Source organism: Phaethon lepturus, unplaced genomic scaffold (assembly GCF_000687285.1).
Source record: "Phaethon lepturus isolate BGI_N335 unplaced genomic scaffold, ASM68728v1 scaffold1543, whole genome shotgun sequence".
Lineage (NCBI taxonomy): Eukaryota > Metazoa > Chordata > Aves > Phaethontiformes > Phaethontidae > Phaethon > Phaethon lepturus.
The window spans coordinates 79,958-107,119 of record NW_010526783.1 but is presented as its reverse complement, the minus strand read 5'-3'; the positions used below and the strand labels follow the sequence as shown (position 1 = coordinate 107,119).

The window sequence follows — 27,162 nt, the reverse complement described above, 5'->3', positions numbered from 1 at the left end:
TGGGGAAAGGGAGGATAAACCCCGTCCGCGGCGAGGCACCGCCGCCCCGGCGGCTCGGGGGGAAAAGGGAATGCGAAGGGGAGAACACCTGCCTCCCCAAAGCACCGGGGAGGTTACAGGGGAGACGGGAACGGCAGAGGCGCTGGCGCAGCTGGCAACGGCACAGCCCGACGCGTCTCTGTGGGCATTCCCCCATTAAATACCATTATGCTTATGCTTTTGCTTTTAAATCCGCACGTCCCCCTACACGTGCTTAAGACAACGCCTAACCCACCCAAGCCGGCTGCGATTTGAGTGGGATCCCGCAGGCTGGCGCTGCGAGCCTCCCTCCGCTTCCCTTGCACAAGCCGCCTCTCCGCCCGGGCAAGAGCAGCCAGCCCGTCCACTTGGTGTGTGCCGGACACCCACCCACCCTGCTGTTTAAAAAACATCCCCTCGAATTCCAAGCGCTCTGCCCGTCAGGGGAAAGCTGTCAAGCTGGATGCCCCGCAGGAATAAGGTGATCAAGGATGAATAAAGCTCTTGGCGCTGTGCTAGTTCTGAGGGGATTTATTGCTTCAAGAGGAGAAAAAAAGTAGAATGAGTGCCCGTTTTTATAGCCACGTAAAACTTGCTTCGCTTCATTCTGAACAGAGAGGAAAATGAAGACTAAAGCGCTGCCAAGGTGAATCCAAATAATTAGGTCATCCCATGGGTCCTGTCTTCTCTGCATCGCCCAGTGCTGGAGAGACCAAGATTAATTTTCAGATTTTCAGTCCAATCTCTGCTCTCCTTGTTACAGGAGAGGAAGAGAGAGGGAATCTTTTTGGCATTTAAGGAGAGACAAAAGGAGATTTAAAACATACAGCAGAGTGCAAAGTGCCTTGTATTTCATTCTCCAAGACTTCCATCTCCTTCTCAGTCTGCAGGGAGCAGGCTGTTAGGATGCACGTTTAGCGAAGGCCAGACAGAAGCATTAGGACTTGTCTAGGAGGGAAGATGAAAGACAGTATGCAACTGGGCGAGGAAGACCAAGTGCTACAGCAGCACTCTCTGCTGATTGCTCTCCTTTGTGCAATGCTCTTCTCCACAGCGCTCCCACACAGCCCTGGCTCTCCAGCTGGTTTCCCAGAGCCCACGTGCCCAGCTGCAACAACCAAGGCTTCCAGATAAGGGCTCAGCTACTCAGACACCAGCAACATCATCTCTTACAAATCATGACAACAACTATTTTTTATTCAGGGAGGAAAGAAGGAAAAAGAGAAGATTCTCCAACTCACTGATTGTGGTGAAGACGCTTGTGAAGCAGAAGTAATCCACAGCATTGAGTGAGAGCAGGTGATACAGAAACTGTTCCCGTTCTTCTTCACAGCACAGGAAAGCGTAACGCTTGTAAAGTTTCCTGGTAGAAACAAATACATTGCTTTCTTCTTGAAAAACACCATACCTAACACAAGCTGCTAGAAACCCATAGGGGGCATTTACCCCCTATGCTACATGTGTTTTACAGACCACTCTCAGCTCCACACTACTATAGGAAGGCTACAGAGTTCATCTCATTAAAGCATCAATTTTGGCTTTGCTGTAAAGCAGAGATACAAACTAACACTGCCCACAACAGCACACCTGAACCAACATACAGCAACCTCATTTCTTCCCTGCATCTTCCCACTGCAGAATAGCCTTGCCTAATAACCTAATCTTCCTTAGAAAACAATCCAAAAGTCACTAAACCACGGAACACCAAGCAGCAGGCATCCTCCCACTGCTCTTTCATTTTGGCAAACCCAGTGTACACCACCAGTTGCCCAAAGCAGCGCAAAGGCACACCAGGAGTTAACATGGACCCGCTCCGAGGAAGTGCAGAGCTTGCGATGCTGCCCACAGTCTGAAGGCAACAGACTCCCAAAAAGCTGCTGAGGTAGATTGATGTAGATGAAACTTCAGAAAAAGACAGGTCTGCTACCATGCCGGTAGCATTCAGCTACTCCTCTTTCTCCCCATTAGAAGGTTTGAGCATTTGTTAGCTTCTGGTGTAATCATGTGCATAACATCACAGAGCCAGTTCTGCTAAGAACTGCATGCAATAGCTAGGATGCTTTCATAAGGTTTGTTGTTTGTTTGTTTGTTTTCCTAAATGCATTGCTTTGAGAAAATGAAGTCAGGGAATATCTACGCGGGCAGATCCTTGAGTGCCTGTGCTTGCAAAGGGAGGCAAAGTGGGGGGAGCTGCTGAGTGCCTGGGAGCTCTGGTCCGTAACCCAGCGCATCGGCAGTCAGGACGGGGGCCTGCGTTTGGCCTGAGTCAACGCAACGCAGGGCTGCTGTGAGGAAAGGGGTGTTCCTGCCCCTGCTGCTTCATTTGCACAAGATACAGTGATTGTAGGGCTGCGAAGTGGCTTGGATCAATGCACCAGTACGACCAAAACCTAAGGCCTGCTTCCTGAAAATTGTGATTTGTTTTTCCATGCAGATGAGCAGACTTCTGCGCTGCTGGGCGGGTAGCATCTCCTCCCCCAGCTACCCTTTGCCCTTCAGTCACTCCTAACTGGAAACCACAGTACCCAAAGGGCACCCGGCTGTGCCCCGAGCCTGCACAGCACCGTGACACACCAGCGAGGAAGGCGTGAAAGCAAAGCTTTGAGAAAAAGAGCCGGCTTACTTGGCAAGTGCCTGGTTGGAAAGCAGCTGCTTCAGGTGCTGAGACAAAAGCTTCTTCTCCAGAGAAAGCCTTATCCAGGCTCGGGGCCCGGAGCCTGCACAGCACCGTGACACACCAGCGAGGAAGGCGTGAAAGCAAAGCTTTGAGAAAAAGAGCCGGCTTACTTGGCAAGTGCCTGGTTGGAAAGCAGCTGCTTCAGGTGCTGAGACAAAAGCTTCTTCTCCAGAGAAAGCCTTATCCAGGCTCGGGCTCGCCCCACATCAGTCTTTATTTCACTCATGTTCTGAACATGCCTGAAACAGGTGGGAAAAGAAGAAAAAAGTAACGAATGAATCATAAAAATCCTACATGCTTCAAATGGCAATATCCAGTGTGATGCAGCAGCTGAATTGGAAAACATCTCCTGACATAATTTCTAGAGAAAGAGACCCCCAGCATGGCCCTGCAGAGTCCTGCACCGTGGCACTGAGACTCCCGGCAGCCCCAGGCTGGCCTGGGGACATGGGGCAGCCCTTCCCGGGCACGGCAGGTTGCAACCTGGACGTGCTACAGCCCGTATCAGCTGCTCTGTGTCCTGGCACTTGCTTGGCCAAGGTCAGCAGGGGTAGATCTGCTCATCCCTGAATTGACTGAGGTAAATGTCCTCATGGACACCGTAACACTTTAAAAAAAGCAGCCACCTTGTGAGACCCAGTTATATCACAGTGGCTCCCTCAAGCTGCTGACACAGACGGGTATGTCTGTGAGTGCAGAGGACAAATACACATCTTAAGTTTCTCCAAACCACAATCTACTCTGAAGGCTCTAACAAACCCTTTGATGGTGGCAGCAATGGGAAATCTGAGAAAAAGAGGATGGTTGGGGAAAAACAGTTGACAGGCAGTCACAAGCAGAATCACATTTTCAGGGATATGAGGCCCTCATGTAAGTGATAGTCTGAACAGCTCTCCGTCACATGGTTGGTCTGTAGGAAAGCAGAACTGTTCCATAGGGGCTTTCTTCTATGGTTTTGCTTTTCTTTTTTTAAACTTCCCATATTTCAGTCCGGAGAATGCCAGAAACTTTAGTTTTAGAGCACAGGGAACTTCAGAAGAGGAAGAGGACTGCTATGGCAGAGTGAAGCTGCTTCCAAAAGCCCACCCACTTGGTTAAATAAACAGCAAGAAAAATGAGAAACAGTTTCCAGCAGGGGAAAAAGCTGCAATTTCTTAATTTTCACACAGTTTGCATGGTAAGTGCACAGGCAATTCAGCCCTCCAAACCTCGATGACAGACTGCAAGTATCATCAGCTGAGTCTGAACTGATCTCTGTTGCGATTTACTTTCCAACTCCTGCGTCGTCTTTGAAGGCCCTCTGTGCATTGCTGAGCCTTAGGGAATGTGGCAATATTTACTCCAAAGAAAATCCAACCAAGTCATGCTGTGACTGATGCTTTTTACATTGACTAGTACAGTCTCACTGTCTCGTGCTTTCCCCCCATCTGTTATACCCAAGCATGTGCTTTGCATTATATTTAGACCCTGCATTATTTGAGAAAAATACTCTCTTGTTTATAGAGCTTCTAATGTAATAGGACTAGGACCTTAGAGGCAAATTTGCTAAGTACAACTTAGTGCTATCCAGAAATAACCATTTGCTCTGCACAAATGAGGTGGATACCAGACATTGCTCAGCAGCAATGTTCTCTGCCAGGCTAACCTCCCTGAATTCTCAAAATACAGGTCTACCTTTGCAATCCAAGCTGAGGGGTCTGTATCACATGGCTGTGCCGTACATACATATCTGAAGCACCACCAGGAAGAAACAATCAATAGGGGTAATGGTGGCTCACCAGCGGCAAAAGCTAGGTTACTTAAAACTCCTTTAAAAAAAAAAAAAAAGGAAAAAAAAGGTGTGTGTGTGTTTTTGTTTGTTTGTTCGTTTTTGTTTGTTTTTTTTTTTTAAGAAACTTTTCTCCTGTTTCCTAATGTGACACATGGACAGTTCTCTGGTGGACCAGGTGAGAAGTACTAATTCTCAGTGAGCTGTAAAACAAACCCAGGAGGGCACATTACACTCACATACAAGTCCTTGCCCTTCATAAGCAAGCTCAGCAGCCTCCCTGTCAGCAGTCACATCTATCAGCTGCATCACTGCCGAGAGCCTGGCTCCTGGCACTGGAAAGCCCTTCCAGGCTCCGAGCGTGGCAGCCAGCGTTAGGCCTTCCAGCCCAGACTGCTGGGCATGCGATCCGGAGTCCCTGAGAAACAGGAGGTGCACTACACTCAAATGCATCGTGCTGAGACACTCTGCTCAGACATTTCAAGTCTTTTGAGACGGGAAGATCAAAGCTCAGTCTATCATCTCCCTCCCGCCCTCCCAGTGCTCAGCTTGAATTACATCTAATATGAAACACTGAGTATGTTATTTTACTGTGAAAAGATTCAAGTACAGATGGACTCAACCTTATTCCTTGCATGCTCTGTACCTCTTCATTACCTGTTTCTGGTTCAGACCAGATTGGCATTAATTGTGCATTTGGGAAAAATAAGGATCTGCAACCACGCAGCTTGCCAGGAACATTAAAAAGATTCAGTAATCAGGCTTAGTGTCAGCAAAAGCAGAGTGGAACAGAACAGAATCAAATTTATTTCACTCTCAGTTGTGAGAGTCAGAACAGCTCTATTTTTATCGGTGACCTAAGCGTAAGCGCTGTATGCTCACCACCACACAGAAAACTCTTCTTGTCAGAGCGCTGAACAGCAATTTCAATGCAGCTCCCTAGGTTAGGACTTGCTTTTAATCCCATTAGAAAAAAAGAAAAATCTATTTTCCCTGTCAAATGTAAGCCTGGGGTACGGCGAGACATACCGTCTGCAAATAGCTGTGCTGGCAGAAAAGGTTACAGCTGCTGAGTATCGCCATGCCCCGAGGATGGTGTGGCTGCTCGTGATCCTTTTTTTTGAGCCATACTAGCTCGTACCGTGTAGGTAACGGGTCTTTGCTACCCCAGCTTCTTTTGACTGCAGCAGGTTAAGCATCGCTGCCGTGGGCCCAGAGCCTGGGGCTTGCATCCTCCGCTGCAAGGTCCCCGCGGGAGGGGAGGCACGACAGGGGCATGAAAGCAAGTGCTGGTAGCAAGGGAGAGCTTGCCCTAAGGGGGAGGACCTGAAAACTTGAACCCAGCTGGACCAAAGGTTTCGGGGAGTTGCCTTGATGCTGACTGGTCCAGCGGGACGCGCAGCGATGTGCCCGAGGGGTGCGGCCATGCAGGAGGCAGGCTGCAGCAGGAGTCTGCCGGAGAGCTGGAAGAGGGGTGGGAGAGATGCTGCAGATCCTTGCCCGGGGGAAAGGCTGAAGGGCATACGCCGAACACACTTGTGCAGAGACTCTCCGTGTGGAGAACCAAAATAAGCACCCTGAGCATCTCCACCACCACATCTAAGATGCCTGGCTTTGCGAGGGAGGCAGAGGACACACAATGTTACCTGTAGCACAGGCTCATCGCACTGTCAGAGCGTGACTGTGATTCAGCCCTGCTTTTTAGGTTGTTTACATAACATTGCACAAGCCATCAAAACCAAGCCATGCTTAAGGCAATGCTTAATCCTCTAGCCATTAGTTCAGTTAGCACTGCAACCCCGGCAATTTAACAATTACTCATCCTTCCAACTTCAGCATAAATCTGTGTGTGCAAAGAAATAGTAAGCAGCATTCCTTCCAAGCAGGAGAAAGTATGCCACGAGATTATGGATGACAAATTCAACTCGCCATCTGCCCAGCATTTTCTATGACCAGACATGTTTGTGGACAATCATGAATACCCAAGATACTACAAAAGGTAATGTTCCGCTTCTGTACTTTTTCCTCTGAAATGCAGCTGAAACACTGTTGTGATTCAAGCAGGAGGGCTCAGGTCCATGCTGGGCTTTTTCTACTCAAGTGGGAGCACGTGGAAGACGAAACACATGCATGTACCCGCGAGCACACGCAGCCTCTTCTTCCAGCAATCCCCTCCCAGCATGTGAGTTTCTGCTCCAGATCCTCCTTCATCCTTTCCTCAGACTGACCCTCTACGTGTCTGTCAGCCTCACAGGACTGAATTAAGTAAATAGCTGCCACGTCCCATGAGGGGGATGCGAAAATGACAGACACGTGTTCAAAATGACCTCTTAATATAATATAATAATACTCCTTATTACACTGTATATATTCTTCCTCCCTCTTTTGCATATCATTTTAGCTCTACGTGGCATGTCATATTCTTCCAAATCAGAGCACAAGACTCAAACTACATAGCATCAAACAAAAAGGTTGCAGACTGCAGGTGGGAAGTACAGTCATTTTCTTTTAGAAAAGTCTGTGTGGTCTCACATCAGAAAAAAAAAATCTGTAATGTAATAACACATATGGTAAAAATCACATCACTATAATAATGTTTTTGTGAACTAACTACAATCAATCTTATTTTTACCATGAGATTTTTTGCTGTATTTTTACACGGAAGAAGGACATGGTATTACAAAAAACAATACTCATGTTGCCTCACACATTAAAGCGCTAGCAATTGCTAGCAGCTCTCTGCAGATGAGCATTATTGCATTACTCCTCCCCTCTTTTCATGGCACTTTTACCTCACTGCAATGCTTAGCCATAACAAGTGAAGTGTCAAAACAGTGCCTTGGTCAAGGAGATACCCTGAAGAACAACTATGTGTGCTGTAACATCAGCTTCCACCTCTTCTTACTTTCTAATCCTTCCAGATCCCAGCCAACACTTCCTAAAAAGCTCTCCGGAGCCAGGCTGTGATCTCCTAGAGAGCACCTGCCCTTACTTCACATTCCAACTGTAAACTCACCCAAATACTAGGTTTGATTACATTTCTAAATTTGTACATTTATTACTATTTGTCATAAAATGCTAGTTGAAAAGAAAGCATATTGCTCAGGCATTGCAAGCAGGTTTTTATATCCCTTTGTTTTGTCTATCAACTGTACTTGCTTGGTCAGTAATTTAAAACAAACAAAAAGAAACAAACTCAAAGTACCAAGGAATTCAACATATCTGCTGTTAGTTGTAGAAGTTGGCATTATCGCCAGAAGAACACCCTGGGGAAAACAAAAACCCCAGTAAAACTTGTGTGTTTTTCATTGTCTTTTAGCTAAAATAAATCAAGTAAACATGCAAAAGCAATGCTTTGTAGCTTTGAATGTGGGCTAAGAAGGTGGTTTAATTCTCCATAGCCTTTGTAAATCCAAATTCACTGAGTATCTTTATGTCACACAATTAAAACCACAATTAATGCTTTACGAAACTGTGTACCTCATATCTTGTATCAGGGAAACCCTCAAAGTAGGCAGAGTAATTCCTGTATCAGACTTTCGTCTTTCTGTGCCAACAGCAACTACAATGGAGAAAATAAATCAAGTTAATGCAAAATTACAGTAATGGTCTGCAATGCAGTTGTTTTACATACAACTGAAAACAGTCTGAATTGGCTGGTTAACTGCAGTGTTTCTGTGCATTACCATTAACTCTATCCTGGAAGCGTAGAACCAGACAAAATGAAAAATGCTTAATAGATTACCTATTGCTTCCTTAATCCAGCACTGAACTCAGAGCTCTGACAGTTTCCTTTCTCGTATGTGAAATACATTAACATAAATCTGTACAGTGATGAGTTTTATTAGTAATATGTTTTTATGAAAACCTCACAACTGAGAAGGACCAGATAAAATGAAGCCACAGTAGCATATTCGACACTAAGAATGCCACACATTTCTGTATTCTGCTACACTGATCAAACTGCTTTGTGGTGAACACGTTTTGCTCTCAGGAATTTGTGCCTGCCAGCCAGATTGCTTAATGCATTACTCACTCACTGAAGCTTATTAAAAAGTCTTTTCATAAGCGAGACTAGTTTGTCCATAGATGTGTCTTTGAGGACTGATCATACAAGTTTCTATCTGCAGGATTTGGAGCATTGCAGAGTCCGTGAAAGATGACCCACTGAAGTTCAGAGACTTTTACTACAATACCCATCAGCAGCCTGTGGGCAGGGAGATCTCAGGGTCATCAGAAACCCAACCTCTCACAACACAGAAGTAATTTAGTGATTGTAAAGGGCCAAACCAAAGTACAAACTGAGCATGTAGACTGATGGCTAGAGATTAATTACACAACTTCTGAACTGTACAGTCCACCAGTATAAATACTTATTGAACATGGGATTTGAGAGGCAGCTTATGCCCACTGAAAGAAAAATGTCAGCTGTCTCAGCCACAGCTCCACACCTTCATCTGCATCAGAAATCAACTCTTGCAGAAGGACTGCTTCTCACACCTCACTCAATGCTGCTTAAAAGGGAATGAAGGTAGCGAACAGACATCAAGTGATTTTCTAAACAGGGATAACAAGTATGTTCATTTGCCTCCAACAATGTTAATTTTGTCCAGACATCAAGGCACCTTCATAACGATTATGAAAGGTCTCAAAATATAAATGTGATATTAGCCAGCAAACACACTGAAAGTCCTACATGGGTTTTGCATGGTTACACTGTTCCTCCCAGGCCTGAGTTCATTCACTGTGATGGATCCTTCATGAAGTCAGCTGCCAAGTACTCACCTGGGGACTCTGCACTATGCTCTTGCTTCTCTTCTCTCTCCTGGTACTGAAGTAAATGGGACCACAAAGCAGATTTCCCCTGAAAATTGAATATGTAGTATGTAGCTTTAAATAAACGATGCAAAAAAAAAAAAAAAAGCAGCCAGTGAACATGGCAAAATAATGGAATGGCATTTCAGTGGGCCAGAAGTTCAGTGGTGAGAGTCAATCCTTCTCTCTTGGGCCATGAGACCTCAGGAAGAGAAGAGGACAATCGCCCTGACACCACCCACCCTGTTTCTTGGTCCTCTCCCTGGGTTTCTCTTTTGAAGGTTGAAAGAGAAGCAGCCAAACACCTATTTGACAACATCATTGCAATTTCCAGAGATACCTCTCAAAAAAAATCTTAACAAACAAAATCCACAAAACCCCCCAAGATCTCACAAGATATGAACCAGGGACTCTGACCCCAAAGATACCTCCCACTTAACATTGGAATGACACCACTGAGTAGCCGCTTAAAAGGTAGAGGTGGCATTCAGTATTTGCTAGAGTACTGTATGCACAAAGTCCCGAGTTTCCAGTTACCAACCTGCTTGACCTGCAGACCATGGCTCCAGATTCTTTCTAGCAGATCACAGAGACTAGCAATCAATGTGTTTTCCTCCAGACCTGTTATGTTGGCTTCTCCATGTCCCAGTTCAACTGCTTCATGGCCCATCTTCTCTACCAACATGCGTTTAGTCTTAAAAAAAAAAAAAAAAATCCCAAAGTTTTCTAAGAATGTTATCCAAGAAGGGACAGAATTTCTAGCTGAGTTTACTTAAACGTGCCGGATCTACAGACCATCGCTAATGTCCTGACCAGAGAAAACTTCAAATCTCTTTACAGAGAATGCAAATTAAAAAGAATAATTAAAAAAAAAAGCTTGCATGATTATTCCATATTGTCCTATTATTATACCCTTTATCTATTGTCCTATTCCTACACCATTGATCTATTACTGACTGGTATCAAAAACAGAGTACAGAGCTAGATACATTTTTGGTCTTGCTTGGTATCTGTTTTTCTTCTTGTTAGCTGTAACAGTACTAAAAATACTATTTTTACTTTAAAACTGAGTTTAAAGTTTAAAACTCAGGTAACACAGTATATCACCAACTGCAATCAACTCAAAGACACAAAGAAATTATATTTCAATGGTTATAAACACTTCTTTAATATTAGAAACTGATATACTTCATTTGCTCTGCATAAATAACACGCGCAACAGTCGCACACACTGAACGCTTCCTTTTTTGACCATGGCTCTTGAACCCACTATGTTTAGGCTACATTTACATATGAACAATTAAAGGAAATCCTCCCTAAGATGTCTGATCATGCTGATTCTCCTTCCTGTCATTTTTTTACTCATTTCACCATCTTTGACTGCATAAACAGAAGAGTGGTAACACATTTCTGTCTCTTCTAGCAGATGAAAAATACAACACTAAGGGACATCCACCCTGCAATAGCCCGGTACACCAACAGGCCAATGCTGTTGCAGCTGTGAAGGACTTTCAGGACACCATCTACAGATGCTATTTAGGCTCCATGTAAGCAAGGGGAGAGCAGGCGGTGGGGAAGGAGGAAGGACTTACCTTCATGCGACATTCCTTCAGTAACCCTTCCACAAATTTCCAGTTGGTCTGCGCAATCACAGCTGGAGAGAGGTCTGAGAGTTTGGGCTGCCTTAAATTTTTTCCTAAACTCCTTGCCTCCTGCATGTATTTCTAAAAATAAACAGAATAATTTCAGATATTACAAGTCAGAGGGATTCTCCTCATCCTAATCCTAGGCAAGCAAATGCTGGTGAAAAGGAATGAGCTAGTGTTAATCTAGGAACAACACCACGACTTGTCTGATGCTTAGATGTCGGGCTGGAGAAGTGGAATGCTCCCTTTTGACAACAGAGAAAGCAGGGTATTTTCCTTCGTGGAACCAAAGCAGTCAATGTTAGCTAGGGAACTGTGCTGTTAGCCACTAACACGAAGTTAGCCACAGCAAGTGAATAAAAGTGTGATACCTTCATTCAGCAATAAAGTAAAAATACCAAGTAAAGTTTCTTTCCATTGCATATTTGATTCTCACTTAAAAAAAAAAAAAAAAAAAAGGCAGTTTGTCTAATTTGTGACCAGACTATATATGAACCGAAAAAAATCCTTTGAAAATAAATTACAAGAAGCAGAAATGAAGGAGAAAGATTTCATCCATTACTTTTCATCTGGATGCTTCATGTGGGAAAAATCAGACTTGATTTTACTCTCAACTAACTTCTTAATTACAAATGAAGCTCGTTTTAAACAAAACTGACATTTAGGATCATTCATGCTTTTACTGCAGGGTGGTAATTGAGAACTATGGACAAAAATTGGCGTGTTCTTTAAAAAACAAATCCAAGCTACAGTAAAAGACTTTTAAACCTTCCTGCTACATTGCCTTATTGTTCAGGGCTTTTTTTTTTTGTGTGTGTGTGTGTGTGTGTGTGGTTGGTTTTTTTTAAGCAAAGAACCCCAAACCAATCAACAAGTGTCCTCCGCCCCCAACATCAGTGAGAGGGCCACATCCTGAGCAAAGCTAAGAAGTTGGCCACATTTATAGGTGTGCAAAAGTAAAGCCTATCAAAAAGTTGTCCAAGCATTATTTATGAAGTTTCTGTTAAAAAGAATAACATAATAGAATGCTGCCAAATAAAAGTTGTGAAGCACAGCACTCATAGCCTGGTGTGGGAATGCTCCATATTTTATCCAGTTAATGCTGCCTCTTTGGCAGACGGTGTGTGAGAACGACCGCCCTTCCCCCGAGAGGAGCAGGTCACACCCCTCCAGTGACTTAGCACTGCTGCTGGCTGGTTTTTCTGAGGAACTGAGAGGATATTACAAGCTGCTGCATCCTTAGAGCTTTCTGTCTGGGGAAAAAATAATTTATTTCATAGAGTCATAGAATGTTTCGGTTGGAAGAGACCGTAAAGATCATCTAGCTACAACCTCTCTGCCCACTAGATCAAGAAAAGCAAAAGCAAAATCCAAACACATTAAAGTTAATTGAAACAGCTCTTTTTTTTTTTTTTTTAATGATGGGAGTACAGTTTTTCTGACACAATTGGACTTTTGCAACAGAAAATTTGGACAAGAACCACTTCACATCAGTCCAACAGTTCAGATAAGAATGTATGGTTCTGCTGTGGAAAGCTGTGTTCAACAAAAGTGCTCACCTAGGTAATTACAGTTTCACTGATACTGTAAGGACTTAAAAATTAAAAAGTTGAAAAACTACATGTGGGAATAAAAAAAAAAATCACAGATGATGAAAGCGTGTTGCTCAGCAATCTCACACGTGACTCGCATCTAACAGTGCAAAAATTAGCAATAAGAACAGTGAAAAAGTAGTACAGGGAACATATGATTAGGAAATCTAGTATTTCTTTTTAAATGCAAAGGGATAAATAAAATGCAAAGTGCGGTTATAGTCTGAAGAGTACAAAACATGGATAACCTTACTTTATTCATCGTATGTCGTTATTATACTAAAATAAAAAATAAAAAATTATTAACTCTTCTACGTTCAAGAGAAGAATAAGGGTGAGCTGAAAGATCCAACAGATTTCCCTTTGCCTGTTCATCAGCATCCACACACCACCACCCCTCTTCCACACTTGGATGTGATGAACCAGCAGTCGGAAAGCAATGCTTTTTGGATTTGACACCCTAAGCTGAATTGCCAGGTGAGCAACATGGGGAAAAAAAGCAGCAAAACACAATTCTTGTCTTTCAGCCTTGGAGCCATCATGCTTGCCAGCAAGCTGGCGTGGAAACCTAGAGCTGATTTCCAGCTACTTTTCCGATTATAACCACACTTCCAAGCACTACAGGTTTGAGACGCAGTGAAGACAGCGGTTCCTCACGCTAAACAACATCTCAAAAGCAGCTTTCAACAAGAAAAACCTAAAACATACCAGGCAGCATTCAGAGAAGGATTTTTTAGGAGGCCGTGCAGGAGGGGGTGGTCCCTGATCCCACTCCCAGAAGGCCATTGAGTTCTGACGAAGCAAAAGCTCCTCCGATGGCTAAGAGGAGGCAGATGCCCCAATGGCAGAATAGCCAGAAAGAAAGAGGAGACAAAGCAAAAGAAGCATGCATATGATCCACAGCCAGAAAAAGAAGAAAGTAAATACATGACAAAGTACTGAAAGGGCTCTGCTGAGATATACACGCAAGGCAATGTTTAAAATATACTTGCAAAGCCACATTAGCAAAAATGGCAAGAAGCGCGTACAAGTGCTGCTTTGCTGTGTTTCCATGAAACATCGTTCAAAGCTGCGGTTCAAGAGTCCACTCATCCATTTGGGTTCTTTCAGAGTGCAAATGCCAACGCTGGCCAACATTACTCAGCAAGTTTTACCACAAAACAGCATGAACATTTTATTTTTGCTAGTGACACACAAAAGCAGCACATGGATATCAATGGAAAAAATATGGCAGAAAATATTTAATGAAGGACAAGAAACTGAAAAGATGGGAAAGAAAGAACGTGTATGCAACTGACATTTACAAGATGGATGGGAGTTTCCAAGCTTTAGGCATAAAAAGGCCCCAAAGTCTTAACCTTTCAAATAGGCTTACTGATGTCAGGAATCTACATAAGAGGGACAGAGGGAAAAAAACCCCACAACTTTAAAAAAAGAAAAGTGTCCTGCTCCATTCACCCCTACAGCACTGACATTACTCAAGGACTTGACTTGTGCAGAGATCTTCACCCTGGCCAGAGTGCGGCAGCTGCGCCCAGGCAGGCACCAGGACTCTGCTCTCTGCATTCAGTTACACGACTGGGGTCTGTATCAGCAAATAACCCGTTTTCCTGATGACAAAGGGGCTATCTTATTCAAAAATAGCAGCAGCCTTTTATTTCTAGTACCTGCTTTGAAGTTGTACAACACATACAAGCACATGTGAACAAGCAGCGTCTAAATGAAATGGCTGCAGAGACCCACACAAACCTTAGGGCAGCAATAAAACTGCTCGAAGTAGCAACGCATCGTTTGTCTAGGTCTCACCTCCTGGACCACAAGCTCGTGCTGCCCGCAGACAGATGACAGCGCCTACCTCCCTCAAATCGTTGTCCAGCCCGATGTGCTCCGAGTGCTGCCGCAGGCGGTCTTTCCTCCGCTGCGCGGTCGTGCTGCGACTGGCCCAGCGGCTGGAAAGTCAGAGAGAGAGAGAGAAGACACGTGAGGAGGAGGAGTGGGAAAAAAATCTGGAGGGAAAGCCTAGATGAGGAGCCGGGGACATCTGGTGGGTCTGCGGCGGGAGAAGCAAAGGCACAAAGGTGGGCGTTGCAGTAGACGCGGGTGCAAGCTGGTGCCTGACCTCCCCCGGGAGGTGGGTGACAGGCCAGCGCACACCCAAGGGACAGAAGCCCTAATGGAAACGTGTCTGCTGCCTGCCAGGGTCTCCAGTGAGAGCTCCTGTGTTACCCAAAATGCAGATCATTGATGCCACCACCAGGAAAATGGCTGTACTTAGTTATCCAACACCACCATTGTTTACTGTATTTGCTGAAGTTTGGTAAAAATGGCGTCTGTAGGAACAAACAAAACACAACGATGTATTTTAAGTATTAGCTTCTAAAATTTTCCTCTTGTGAGAGGTGGTACTTCTTTCTCCACTTTCTGTGGTACTTCCAGGAATTATTTTTAGAGAATCTTCTCATTGCGATAGTAACTACTGAGCTATTGAGGGCACCTATGTCTAAACGCTATAAACAATATTGATGTTCCTGGGACTAGTCATCTTTCTATCTTCACCATATCTTTTTTTTGCACTGGGCTTCTAAATGCCACAGAAAGCCTGTATTTTTTCTACATGTTCATATATGTCCAGTTGAATTTTCTCCTCATCTGAAGCTGTTGCCTGAAAGCAGCCACTTCGTAACCAGGTTTGAAACCGAGTAACCTTAAAGCTCCCAAGTGTCCAAATTCCTTTATGCCAGATTCTATAACAAAACACGAAACAAGGTAACTCTGTCCCAAGGAATTTCTAGTCTGATTGTAGGGTTTCTAATAATACCATAGCCTTCTGTCAAATACTTGAAAACAAAAATGCTCAACTGGTGCAGAGAATAAAGACGTTAATACATTATTTATAAAAGAAAGCTGAAATAGCACCGTAGAAAGCAACCTATGAAGCATTAAAAATAAGTATCTTAATGCACATTTTTGTCCCAAAAGTGGGATTGTATACCCGGTGTGCAACACTCCAATATACACACAGAGTAGATACTTTATTTAAAGCATATTTGTGCAGCTATGGGTGCTAGGTGGTATTCCACAAAGCTAGTACACCACACTGAGGAATCGCCACGTATTTATCCCGTTACACGACTAGCAAAACCAATAGGAGAGCCTCCCAAATTTACATTCATTGGCTAGTAATTACCACATTGCTTATTATTGGTTACACATATTTAAATTATCATGCATGTGCCTAGAAAGTGTGTGGGGGTGGTAGTTTGCATAGTCCCTCCATTGAGTCAGTGGTTGCAATGTCCCCCTGCTGCCTTTACCCCCATTACTGTGAATTTTGCTGACCTCATGACAGTTACATTTTTCAAGAGTAAAAGAACAACTCAGTCTTCATGGTTTACTACTTAAGTACAACTACTTCTCCATCTTCTTGACCACTAGATCTGGGTTCATTAATCTTTAATTGTGTTGTCTCCTACTGACTTGCCCCCCTACAATCTTTCATTTGTCTCAGACATCAACATGAAGGCTATATCTTCAGAATAATCTTATTTAATTACTGTGGTTGTGTTTACTACAATTAAAAATATATTTCAAATACAGTAAAAAGAAAAAAAAAAAGCCTTTTAGTGTGTAGCCTTTCAGTCATTTCATGAAGTCAACTCTTCTGCCCCTCTCCTGCACTCAGAAGTTAAAGAGCAAAACCAAGGCGGACCAGAACACAAAGCCTGCCCAGGGCAGCACTCCTGCTCTGGTGCCTGGCAGGATGTACGAATAAGGCTCTACCTATGGGAGGATACTGCCTGGAAGAATTTGAAGGGATAACCTAAATCTGGAATACAAAACAAAAAACCAACCAACCAAAAAAAAACAACCAAGAAAACAACACCCCCCCACACCCCAACCTCAGTACCTGAGTACCTTCAAAACCTGCCTTCATCCTGGCCCCTTTACTCCAGACTGAAGTGTCCATGCTGGGCACCACGCCAGAATGACTGCTCTGCAATGGCTTTTTCTAGAAGAGCTGTGATCAACAGGCAGAGCCCCTGGGGATTTGGGTTTTCTGCCTTTGATATATTTACGCAGAGGAAACCTAGAGAGGTCCACATCAAAGACAGAAGTGTGTGCTTGGTGAGCCTCTTCACACACGTGATACTGGCAAGACCGCAATCTCCAGATCCCAAACCCATCTATTCCTGGGTGCACCCCAAACAAGAGCACATAGATACAAGATCTGGGATCTGAACTAGTTAGGCAAGGAGTTTCAGCTGGCGACATGTAGGCAGATGCAAGCATGGATGGAGGAAGAAACCCTTGCACAGGGCCGGACTTGGGTTCTAACACGTCCAGCAAGCCGATGGGGATGCGTAGGGTGGGGAACCTGACCCAAGAGAAGTTCAGAGATGTGACCCTAGTAACCAAGTGTACCAGTCTCCTGTTTCCAGAGAGAAGGACTTTGCATACATATACCTAACTAACTATCTCCACAAATTTCTCCAGTGGGTCAACCAAAGACCAAATTTTGGCTAACTGCACAGATACAAAGGGAAAAAAATCACAGCAACTACAGTTTTCATAGTCAAATCAAAGTCTCTTCCTACCTCCCAAATAATGTCAAGACGACAAGTACAAAGGAAGAAACAGACACCTGGGGCTGCATGTAATTATGGTTCAGCACCTCACCATCCCATATGACAAGAAATTTATTTTTAAAGCAACATAGCCTCAAGTCTCTGGTAACTAAACAAAACAGCCCAATAGGTGTCTGCACAGTAAATGCTGATACCTTCTCAGAGGAATACATTACTGACATAAGTGTCTTTGCACCTCCTCGGAAGTCTTAAAAATATACCGCCCATGAGTTTAATAAGTCACTACTTTCCCCCCCTTGCCCCAGAAGCAACACTCAACACTTCATTAGATGACTGAGGGGGGGGAAATCAAACCCTACATTTTAATAACCTGAACAAGTAGAAATGATCAGAAAAAACAGCCGCTCGAACAGAGGACAGCAGATGTAAAAGTGACTTCAGCTACCTGGCTCTGGAGACCTTCTATTTATTGCAAGTTAGTACCACGCTTACATTTCACACGACAGAATGCCAATAGTACATAGAAAACTTACAGATCAAATATTACCCATATCATATTTTTCTGCCCCAATTTATCTGGTATTTTCTGAATTCTAGACAAAGCTTGGATCCTGCATTTCTACAGTTACTGGAAGATGTAAGAACTGCCAGAAGCGTCCTTTGAGGGAAGACGTCTCACCAAAAGTGAAAGCAGAATGAAAGCCACAGAATAATTACAAGTAATACACCTTCATTAAAGCATTTTCAGTTAATTCCAGCCCTGTGCTCCATCTGGGAGAAGGCACAGACCATTCTCCAGATTATTAATCAGAACTATTTGAACATTTTAAGCACACAAACTTAAAGACCATTAGGCGTTTATGAAAAAAAAAGACTGCGGCTCATTAGCTGGAGCACTTGCACACGCAGCGAGCTGCGCGCTCCCTCTTCCCCGACCTCCAAGCTGAGGAAGAGGAGCTGTCGGGGCGCCAGGTGAGGTCTGTGCATTTGGATGCCACTCTGAATCTCTCCGGGAGATTTTGTGGAGATCCAACAGCAGATAAGCAGGATTAAGCAGCAAAATCTTTTAAAGCCTTTTCTTTACTGGGCCACACAGAATTTTCCCAAAATAATGCTTCAATATTACAATAACCATTCCCTCTCCTCTCATCAGCACAGACTGCATTTTAAATTACTCCTCCTCTCCCTTTGGTCACTTGAAGTGATTTTAAGGGGGGTAAAAGCCCTGCCCAGTGGTCACACCATCCCCCTTGGGTGGCCGAAATCCCATGCGGGTGCCTCTCCTGGCCCTGCCACCAGCTGCTGCCTCATACCCACCTCAGCCCTGGTGCTGCTGAGGAAAACTGTTGCTCACACAGGCAAACATCCGCTTGTCGTCAGCCCTTAGTCCTCAGATTTCAGCCCAACCACCACCGCTCGTGACGCCGTGGAGCAGACGCCGGAGGAGACGAAGCCCTCCAGCCTGCTCCCTGCCTGGGGGGATGAGCCCCCAAGCCGCTTGGTGCCCGGGAGCACAGACAGCGCTGCTGCCCAGGCTAGGTGTTGCCCGAGTACTCCCTGACCCGAAAAACACCCCCTCCCCTTATCTTTTTTGCCTGTAGAGCCATGAGCATGGACTACCTACATGGAGAAGGGAGAAAAGGCTCTTTTCAGCAGCGTGCCTGCCTCTAACTCCCATGTCCAAATGCTCTTCACCTCCAGGGGCTGTGAAAAAGCAGTGACATTTCAGAGGAGGGACCAGGGAATCACAGAATCACTAAAGTTGGAAAGGACCTTCAAGATCATCAAGTCCACTAATCCAGCGCCACCATGTCCCCTAAACCATGTCCTGAAGCATCACATCCACACGTTTTTTGAACACTTCCAGAGATGGCGACTCCACCACCTCCCTGGGCAGCCTGTTCCAATGCTTGACCACCCTCTCGGTGAAGAGGGAAGACTGTGCTCTGTTTGACACAGAGAAATGAAATGAAGGCAGCGCCAACTAAGATCCTTTTAACATGAAGACAGTGAAGTCAGTATTGTTTAATATCAAATTAGACCCAACAAGCATAGGAACAGGTTTGCAGAGGTTGGAGGAAATGTAAAGGTGACACTTGAAAAAGATGATACTTAACCTGGGATGCTTAATTTCTGTAATAAAAATGACAAGGCAGCCAGCATCAAAGCTGAACTGTCAGAAACCAATCTAGCAAAACAGGAGCCTCACACCAGGACTGGCCATGCTACACTGCAACCATGTGTACATCTCTCTCTCCCCTCCTACCTCCCCCCCTTTCCTCCCCTTTGAAAGCTCCATGGAGAAATGAAGAAATTACATCTACCCAAACCAGACCTTGGTGTAACAGGCAGGATATATACTGCAATACATGCAGCATGCTGCTAGAGAACTTCGTTCACAGATGGAATTAACTGATATTGCCATCGCCATGAAAATCACTATCATAATTTACAATCTATTTACAGTGATAACAGAAAGGAAGAAGGAGACAAATGCACTTGTCCGTAGGACAGAACCCAAATCTCCTCAGACAGACCACCTCCCGAGGCAGACTGCTGTTTAGGTCTGCGCATCATGACAATACCCCTTTTACCTATATACTTCCACCACAGGAGCTAACTGACTGCGTTCCTCTATTCACAGATTAGCACATAGCTGTACTACACCCTCCACCAAACGCCCCTAAAGCGCGCACGCAACCTGCACACGCTAAATACGCGCAGACCACACACGTAACCCGCTTGGGATCAGAAGTAGTTTGCGCGGGACTACACGGAGATTCCAACTTAAATATACGTGGGACCGAACAAACTAAAAGGAAGGTGGAAACCAAGCTCCACCTGATAGCAGGTGGGCGGAGAGGGGAGGGCTTCTGCCCCGCGAGCATGCCCCGCACACACTGCTGCGTGGTAAGGAGGGTGAAGGCTCAGATGGAGACCAATGCACCTTTTCCATCTCTGCTGCAGGGCTGAAGAGGAAAGCTTTTCAACTGCTGATCGGGTGGACAAAAATGAGCAAAATGCCTTGCAGAGAGCGGTCTTGTGCCGACAGGCTGTCTCGTCAGATTATGTCCCCTTGAGACAGTAACACTGTTCAGGGGAGAGTAAATAGAATACAGGATGCAAGACACACACCTCTCCCTGTGAACTTTAATTCTGCATAGCTATTTTAAAATGATGTATTAACTGAAAGAAGTTAATTGCCCTTTTCCCACCTTGCACCAGCTGAGAAGAGGATCAGCTCTCAGGAGACTCGCCCATCAGGTTCCAAGTCCCTATAGCACATAGTTCCTATTTCAGAAACCATTTTTAAGCACAGATCGTAAGTCACACTTTATTCTTGAAAATGAATGTATTTGAACACAAGTGGTTAATATTCTCATTGCACCTGCCAGTGGTTTGCTATATTAGGTTACCTAATGTGTAGCAACTGCTTGTTTCCGATTTTCATACCTAAAAGGTGAGTTTTTCCTACTCGCAACATTTAAACAACATCAGTGTTGTGTGTGGCTGGCTCATTGCTGGCTCATTTCTCACTCATTTAGACGTGCTGCAGGAATTTTTTTTAGGAATGCTACTCTATAGTACTTGAAAATGCAATTGTTGGCTTGACTGAAAGAAGAAAAAAAAAGGTTTTGGAGCTCTCAGATTTATCTGTGCTCCCACATTTTGGCCTACCACAGAAACTGGAAGGGAGGGTTTGAGCTAATAATTTCACGAAGTAGTAAGCATTGATGCACAAATCTTCCATTTTTGAAGCTAGTCTTAAAACAGTACCCAACAGATAAGGAGACAGAAAAAGCCCATATAATATGAAGCACTCTGTACAAGAGACAGATCATTTCCCATTCAAAAAAATAATTTAGTTAAAACCAGAATGAATTCTATCATCATATAGAGATCCAGCAACCACTTTGCATTATCTATCTATCTATATATATAAAATATTTTCTTTAAAAACATTAACCGATGTTGATGTTAGCGAATAAGCAAACAGTAGTCCTATTTAAAAATGAGGAGAATGAGAGCACCAGGCAGATAAAGGCTGGGCAGTTCGCAACTTGAAGCGAAGGCCGGTGATGGAGGCCACGGGACAGTACCCATGTAAGTCGTGCCGTAAACCAGAGCACAAAAACCAACCAACTTCGTACACTCCTAACACGTCATCTTTACAAATACTGACACAGTGGTGAGGTCAGCAAAGCGCAGCACAGGAACAAATGCCTGGAGCAAGCAAACAAATACTTTCAAAATCCGCTTCATGGGTCGGAGCAAGGCATCACTTGGCTAATGCCCCAGGTGAGGAGCCCAAGCATAGCGGGGTCTGTGCTTGAGGGCTTGGCCCGCGCCCTCCTTTGGGGCTCGCTGCCGGTCAGGCAGGACGCTGAGACAGACAAAAGCGTGCAGCGCGCAGGAAACCGGGGGACAAGCGAGAGGGCTCCGGAGAGAGAAGCAGCCAGGGCAGGGAAGAGGAAACAGGCTGGTCAGGGAAGGAAGCAAGGAGAAAAGCGGGGCTCAGATAAAGAAGGTGGAAAAAACAGGGCTAAACAAAGAGAAAGGCTAAAAAGGAGAAATAAAGCCGTTCCGTAAATGCGTAACAAAGCAAAACCTTCCTTCGAAAACCAAATGAAACTAAGAAAAAAAAAACCAGTTCAGTTGCTCTTTGCAGGCATTCACTACAAATTCCCAGGATGCAAATGTATTCCCATGCTTGGTGTGCAATCACTGTTTTCCTCTGCAGTATTTAATCTCATTTATCAAGCTTCTCAGTACAAATTAAGTTACAAGGTAATCAATTAAATTGAAAACACAGCTTGTTTCATTGTTTTAATTTTGCACTGTAAGCATATTTGCCCTAATTTAACAATTAGCTAATCAAAACCCATGAAGTGTTTATGTAGCTTGGCTTTTTGTCATTCAAATTCCTCTCCTGGATCATTGCGAATGCACCAGCCAACGGAGTCCCAGCTACAATTTCAAAATCCTGGCAGAAAATGCATGCAGGGAAGGAAGAGGGGAACACGTAGAAACCACAGTGTAGTGCTGGGGTTTGAAAAAAAGGAAAGGAGGACTCCAGAAACTGCTGCTTTTTCCAGTTTAACAGACAAACTGCCTAAGGGACTGCAGCCTGTTTTCTCCTGGGACACTTTCTAGGAGGACTTCTGCAGAAGCCACTACTTTACAAGGTTAAAGCAGCATGGACGGGCCACTTTTGAACCCACAGGAAGCTGCAGCTGCTGTCTGTAGATTCAGAAGGTTTTCCCATGAAGGGGGGATGTATCAAAGGCGATGAGTGCAGAGGGAGTCCCTCAAGTGGGACATTGCTGCCTGATGGGAAAGAGGGCAGAACTGGGTAGGGTTTCTGGGTATGGTTTGGTTTTTGTTGGTTTTAGTGGTGGTGTTTTGTTTTGTTTTGTTTTTCTTTTCTAATTGCTGTTAGCTGGGATGAATTTTTCTTCTTTACAGAAAAAAATGTTTCTTTTAATTTCTGGAAATATTTGGATACGATAGTTATCACCTTTTGCTTAAGTTTAGATCTGCATATTCTGCAGTTAATGTCTTTCCGTGTTCTGGCAGTTTTGATCAAAAAGATGATTAGGGCAATGGTATACCTGTGAGCCGCCTCTTCAATTTTATGGAGGTGGGGGCTTGGGGTGGGGTTTGTTTCATTTGTTTGGGTTTTCTGTTGGGGTTTGTTTTTTTTTTTTTTTTCCCCATTTGTTTGTTTTTAAACTTTTAGTTTCTTTCCAGTGAAGTGCAGTTTGGAGTTACTTTCAGTGAAGTTCTTGCTTAGCTGAGCAAGTCATCGTTTCATGATCACCACGGGGGAAAGAGGTAAAGACCAGCCCCGACGACACCAAGCACACACCTGCAGTCTGAATGCTGGTCAGAATAGGCACAAATGTAAAAGGAGGTGCTCTCCTGACCCACAAATGACCAAGCAGATGAAAGAAAGCAGCAAGAAGTGTAATGCTAGCTAGGGCCAGAGGAGCACAGGTTCACCCCCTTGTCCAGTCTTCTAGAGAACGTCTTGGGGGGAAGCAGGAGGCGGCAGCGGAATGACAGAAGTGGGGCAAAGCACGCTGCTGAGCACGGCCTTGGGCTGACAGACGAGACATTATTAGACTTCACTTCTATGACAGACTTCAGTGTTTTAACACGTGATCAACACTTGTTTCCAGCTGCGTTTAAGTGGAAGGGATCCACGATGACTGTCAACCCTCCCTCTGCCCCCAAGCCCCGCTCTCCATGCCCAGCAAGCAAGAGCCAGACACCTCCTCTCCCAAACACAATTTCTGCCTCTCTAGGCAACGTGGTTTTCTGGGATCACATACAGGATCTAGGACTAAACAAACTCAAAGTGCTCGGTCTTTGCATTCTCTTTCTGATTTAGATACAATCTATTATACAACATAACAGCCCAGTCACTGACAGAGGTCCCTTCAGTGCCCTGCCTGACTACAGGAAGGGAATAGCTAGGTAACATTACGAGCTCTAGTTATATGTTTGTTCCTTTATCTATCCATAAAGGGAAACAATAAAAATCTGATTGCTGGCCAGTGAGGACAGGTTTTCATGAAAACAGCTTTGAATTGGTTTATTTGCTACTGTCCAACAACAATCAACTGGAGCACGGAAATGATTTTTTTTCCCTGCAAAAACACTTCCTTACAAAATTCAGGACAAAATTTGCTACGTAGAACTGAAGTCTGCAAAATAATTCTCATCTACACAGCAATATCCTTTGCATTAACTTTATGAACACGCACAATAGCTACATGCCAAGTGCCTGGAGATGTAGCTGAAATGTTCTCTTCCCCCAGCCCCATAGGCAAATACAAGGTATCTCCAAGAAGCATACACTGGAAAATTCAAATTAATGGAAGGCTATGCTTCAATTGATTTTGTGGTCAAGAGAATTATGCTCTATTCGCAGAGAGCATGAAAAGGCTATCTGTTTTACATGTGGGTGTAAATTCAGCAGAATTACATGTCTTAAACCAGAGAGAAAGAGAGTGTCCTCAGCTGCTCACATAAAAAGCCAGGAAGCAGAAAGATATAAACAGATGGTCTTGAGATTTTCCAATTACAGACCTTTTTGGCAATATACAACTGGAGGAATTCCAAACATTTGTCACTTTGACACCGCTTTGTGGTAAGTAATGGGATTTTGGTACTTACAAATTCTGAAATACGCTGCAATTCGAAAACCAAAACCAGCTGCCTAAATCAAGTTATCACTCAATGAGTTAAAGTCACGCTTTAGACTAGATACCAATCTAACAGAAGCATCTCAAAAGGCATAAGGGAAACTATTTTTTTAATTTTATGCTTATTCATAGATTCACTACGATTCTGCAATAGAGTCAGAAGATGTGGGCAACTTCGAGCAGGTTAGGCACACTCACACTGTTGCTGACACTGTAAAACTGAAACCTACCATAAGGATAAGAGGCAGACTGCTAAACACAGCATCCCACAAGATGAAGAAATTCTCTATTCCTCAAGGGAGCATTACCCATAAGCTTTTGTCTCTGATTGCAAGAAGACTGCAAACAAAGGAACTTTGAAATGCGCGTTCCTCATTTTGGTTGTTGGTTTTCTTTTTTTATTTCCTTCAAAGAATTGCAATTCTTTAAACATTCCATGCTTAAGGATATCTTATTTTATCATTTGCAAGTTTTATTCCTAGTAAATTATTAAAAAGGGATAAGCTAGCACTGGGGTGCACAAAAGGTGTATAAATAGAATTGAGTGGGCACCTCACACAGGAGCTCAGAGCGGCATGTGTACGTGCACATGCATGTGTCTAAAACAAGAGATAGCTTTAGCATTTGGACAATCATAGCTTTTGGAGCTCTCAGATTTATCTGTGCTCCCACATTTTGGCCTACCACAGGAACTGGAAGTGAGTGTTTCAGCTAATAATTTCATGAAGTAGTAAGCACTGATGCACAAATCTTCCATTTTTGACGGGGACGAAACCCGCTCCTCGTTCCTGGGTTTTGTGGGAATAAAGAAAGAAGAAACAACCAACCCAAAACTTAACAGCACTCACTTTATATTACAACGGTATAAATGTAAAGTGTATCAATACTACACGTTCTCATTTTACATTAGGTAAATTAACTATGTAATGGCATGCTCAATTCCACAGCTATAGGTACCCCTACTTTCATATCAAAGTGCGCTACAGAACCGTATCAGACACAGAAGAGAGACCCAGGTACAGAACCACATACTTTCCACCCCCACCAAGTTATTCTTCCAGGTTACTCCAACGTGGAAACTGAAAGAGAGCTATAAAAATCTTTGGGCCATGTACTAACAGCTAAAGAAGAGAGGAATAGAGTGGGGATTAATTTCATTCTGCATGATGCTGTGGAGGCTTCGATACCAAAATTTCTTTCAGAACCTGAATTTTGGCTTGCGTTTCCAAATTATCCTAGTCAGTGCAAACCAGTAAGGAAATGAATTTTACATTTATTATAGCAATGATAAAACTAAAAATATGTATGAGAAGACAGGGTACTTATCACCGAAAGAGAAAATAGCACTGAGGAATCTTCTCAAAACCAGAGCCAATGCTTTCTACCATAACCCAAACCATGGCTATAACTTCAAAAATTCAGCCCGTACAAACCAGAAATGGAAAAAATTGCTAGGGTTCATTAGACCGGTCGGAAGCCATCCAAAATTAGGACTACTGTCCAATTACGTGAATCTTTTATATGAGAAACCTGCTTTCATATCCAGAAAATGAAACCTGTGCTTACTTGTTATTGGTAGGTCCTGTTGCCAAGACATCTGACTGCAACTTCGGGAAAAACCCTTGTTCGTATTTCCCTTGGCCAATCTTCATATCGAGTAAGTGCGGGTGGATGGCTGTGTGATCGATCTTCATCAGCCGCTGCTCGATGGATTGGGCTGCAAGTCACAGTCACAGGCGAACAACTGCGTTAGTGAACCACCTGAAGACACGCTACGGCAACAGAAGCGGTCATGCTCCGATCCCTGAGAACGCTCTAAGAAGTTAAATAGCAACTTTACACCCAGAAATCTGTCGCTTACAGAAGCGAGGGAACATCTGCGCTGTTATTTTGTTATTTTGCTTTTAGTTCCTTCACCCAACGCAACTAGCATTGGCACAAACGAGTTAGCCGTTAAGCAAGCAGGTATTTACAGGAGCCTACGAGACGGTTTATGATTCAGCAAGAGCAGTGCAATCTTTCCCTGCAGTTCTGTGGTTTGGCTTTAATGCTCCATCAGCAGAACGGAGGCCTCTGAGGCCGGCTGCAACTCTCTGTCAGGTCGGGCACCTTGCTTTGCCCCAGACATGTCTCCCTGGGCAGACGCACGGGGACGGATACCCGAGTTTTGCAAACATCTGGCACCTATAATGACCCTCCTCCTGAAATTAGACATGCCATTACTGGATGACAGGCCTTCAAAAAAAAAAACAAAACCAAAACCCATAGCTAACTGTAGCAAGGCCTGAGCAGCATCAAGAAGATGAACAGATGCTTGGAAACAGGGGAGGCTACAGCAAGACCAGAGAGGGCTCCCCGGGAACCTCCACTCCCCTGAGACTAATGCGCTTCAGTCTCTTGCTTTAAGGACGTGAGGACTTCAACTCAAATCTTGAGCAGGATGAAAATAAAATCTGTCACCCTCTCAACACTGAGCCAGATGCAGTGTGAAGGAGACGGGAAAGGGGGTGTATGGGGGAATCAGCATTTAATTAGCAACTTTAATATTCAAGTCTTTATAGCCCAGCCATTAACGGGCAGGCCCATTCTTTTCGGCATATCACGACTAGTGAATAAATATGCAAAAATATGGAAGCTAAATCCATTTTCCATTCGTCAAGAACAACACAGAACTCATTTCCTATTTTATAAAACTGTGATGGGAAAGAAACTGTCATAAGACTTACATACATTATCATTAGAAACTCAGCAACTTCTTTTTCCCCCTCTACCAAAAAAAAAAAAAAAAAAAAAAATCACTTTGTACAGTTTTATTTTGGAGAGAAGGACTGGGTAGTGTGGGGTCAGAG

The 27,162-nt window shown here is 44.0% G+C and overlaps 1 protein-coding gene across 1 annotated transcript in view; it reads right to left on the bottom strand.

Moving 5' to 3' along the window:
- Positions 1–1,259: 1,259 nt before the first annotated feature.
- Positions 1,260–27,162, bottom strand: part of LOC104617755 (DENN domain-containing protein 5B) — a gene marked incomplete at both ends in the record, with an annotated part of 51,288 nt that continues 25,385 nt past the window's right edge. The window contains 8 exons of the mRNA XM_010283163.1: positions 1,260–1,381; positions 2,806–2,934; positions 7,944–8,025; positions 9,249–9,327; positions 9,820–9,972; positions 10,871–11,002; positions 14,372–14,465; positions 25,880–26,030. Of these exons, the coding sequence (XP_010281465.1) occupies positions 1,260–1,381; positions 2,806–2,934; positions 7,944–8,025; positions 9,249–9,327; positions 9,820–9,972; positions 10,871–11,002; positions 14,372–14,465; positions 25,880–26,030 (942 nt within the window). The remainder of the gene's footprint in view (positions 1,382–2,805; positions 2,935–7,943; positions 8,026–9,248; positions 9,328–9,819; positions 9,973–10,870; positions 11,003–14,371; positions 14,466–25,879; positions 26,031–27,162) is intronic.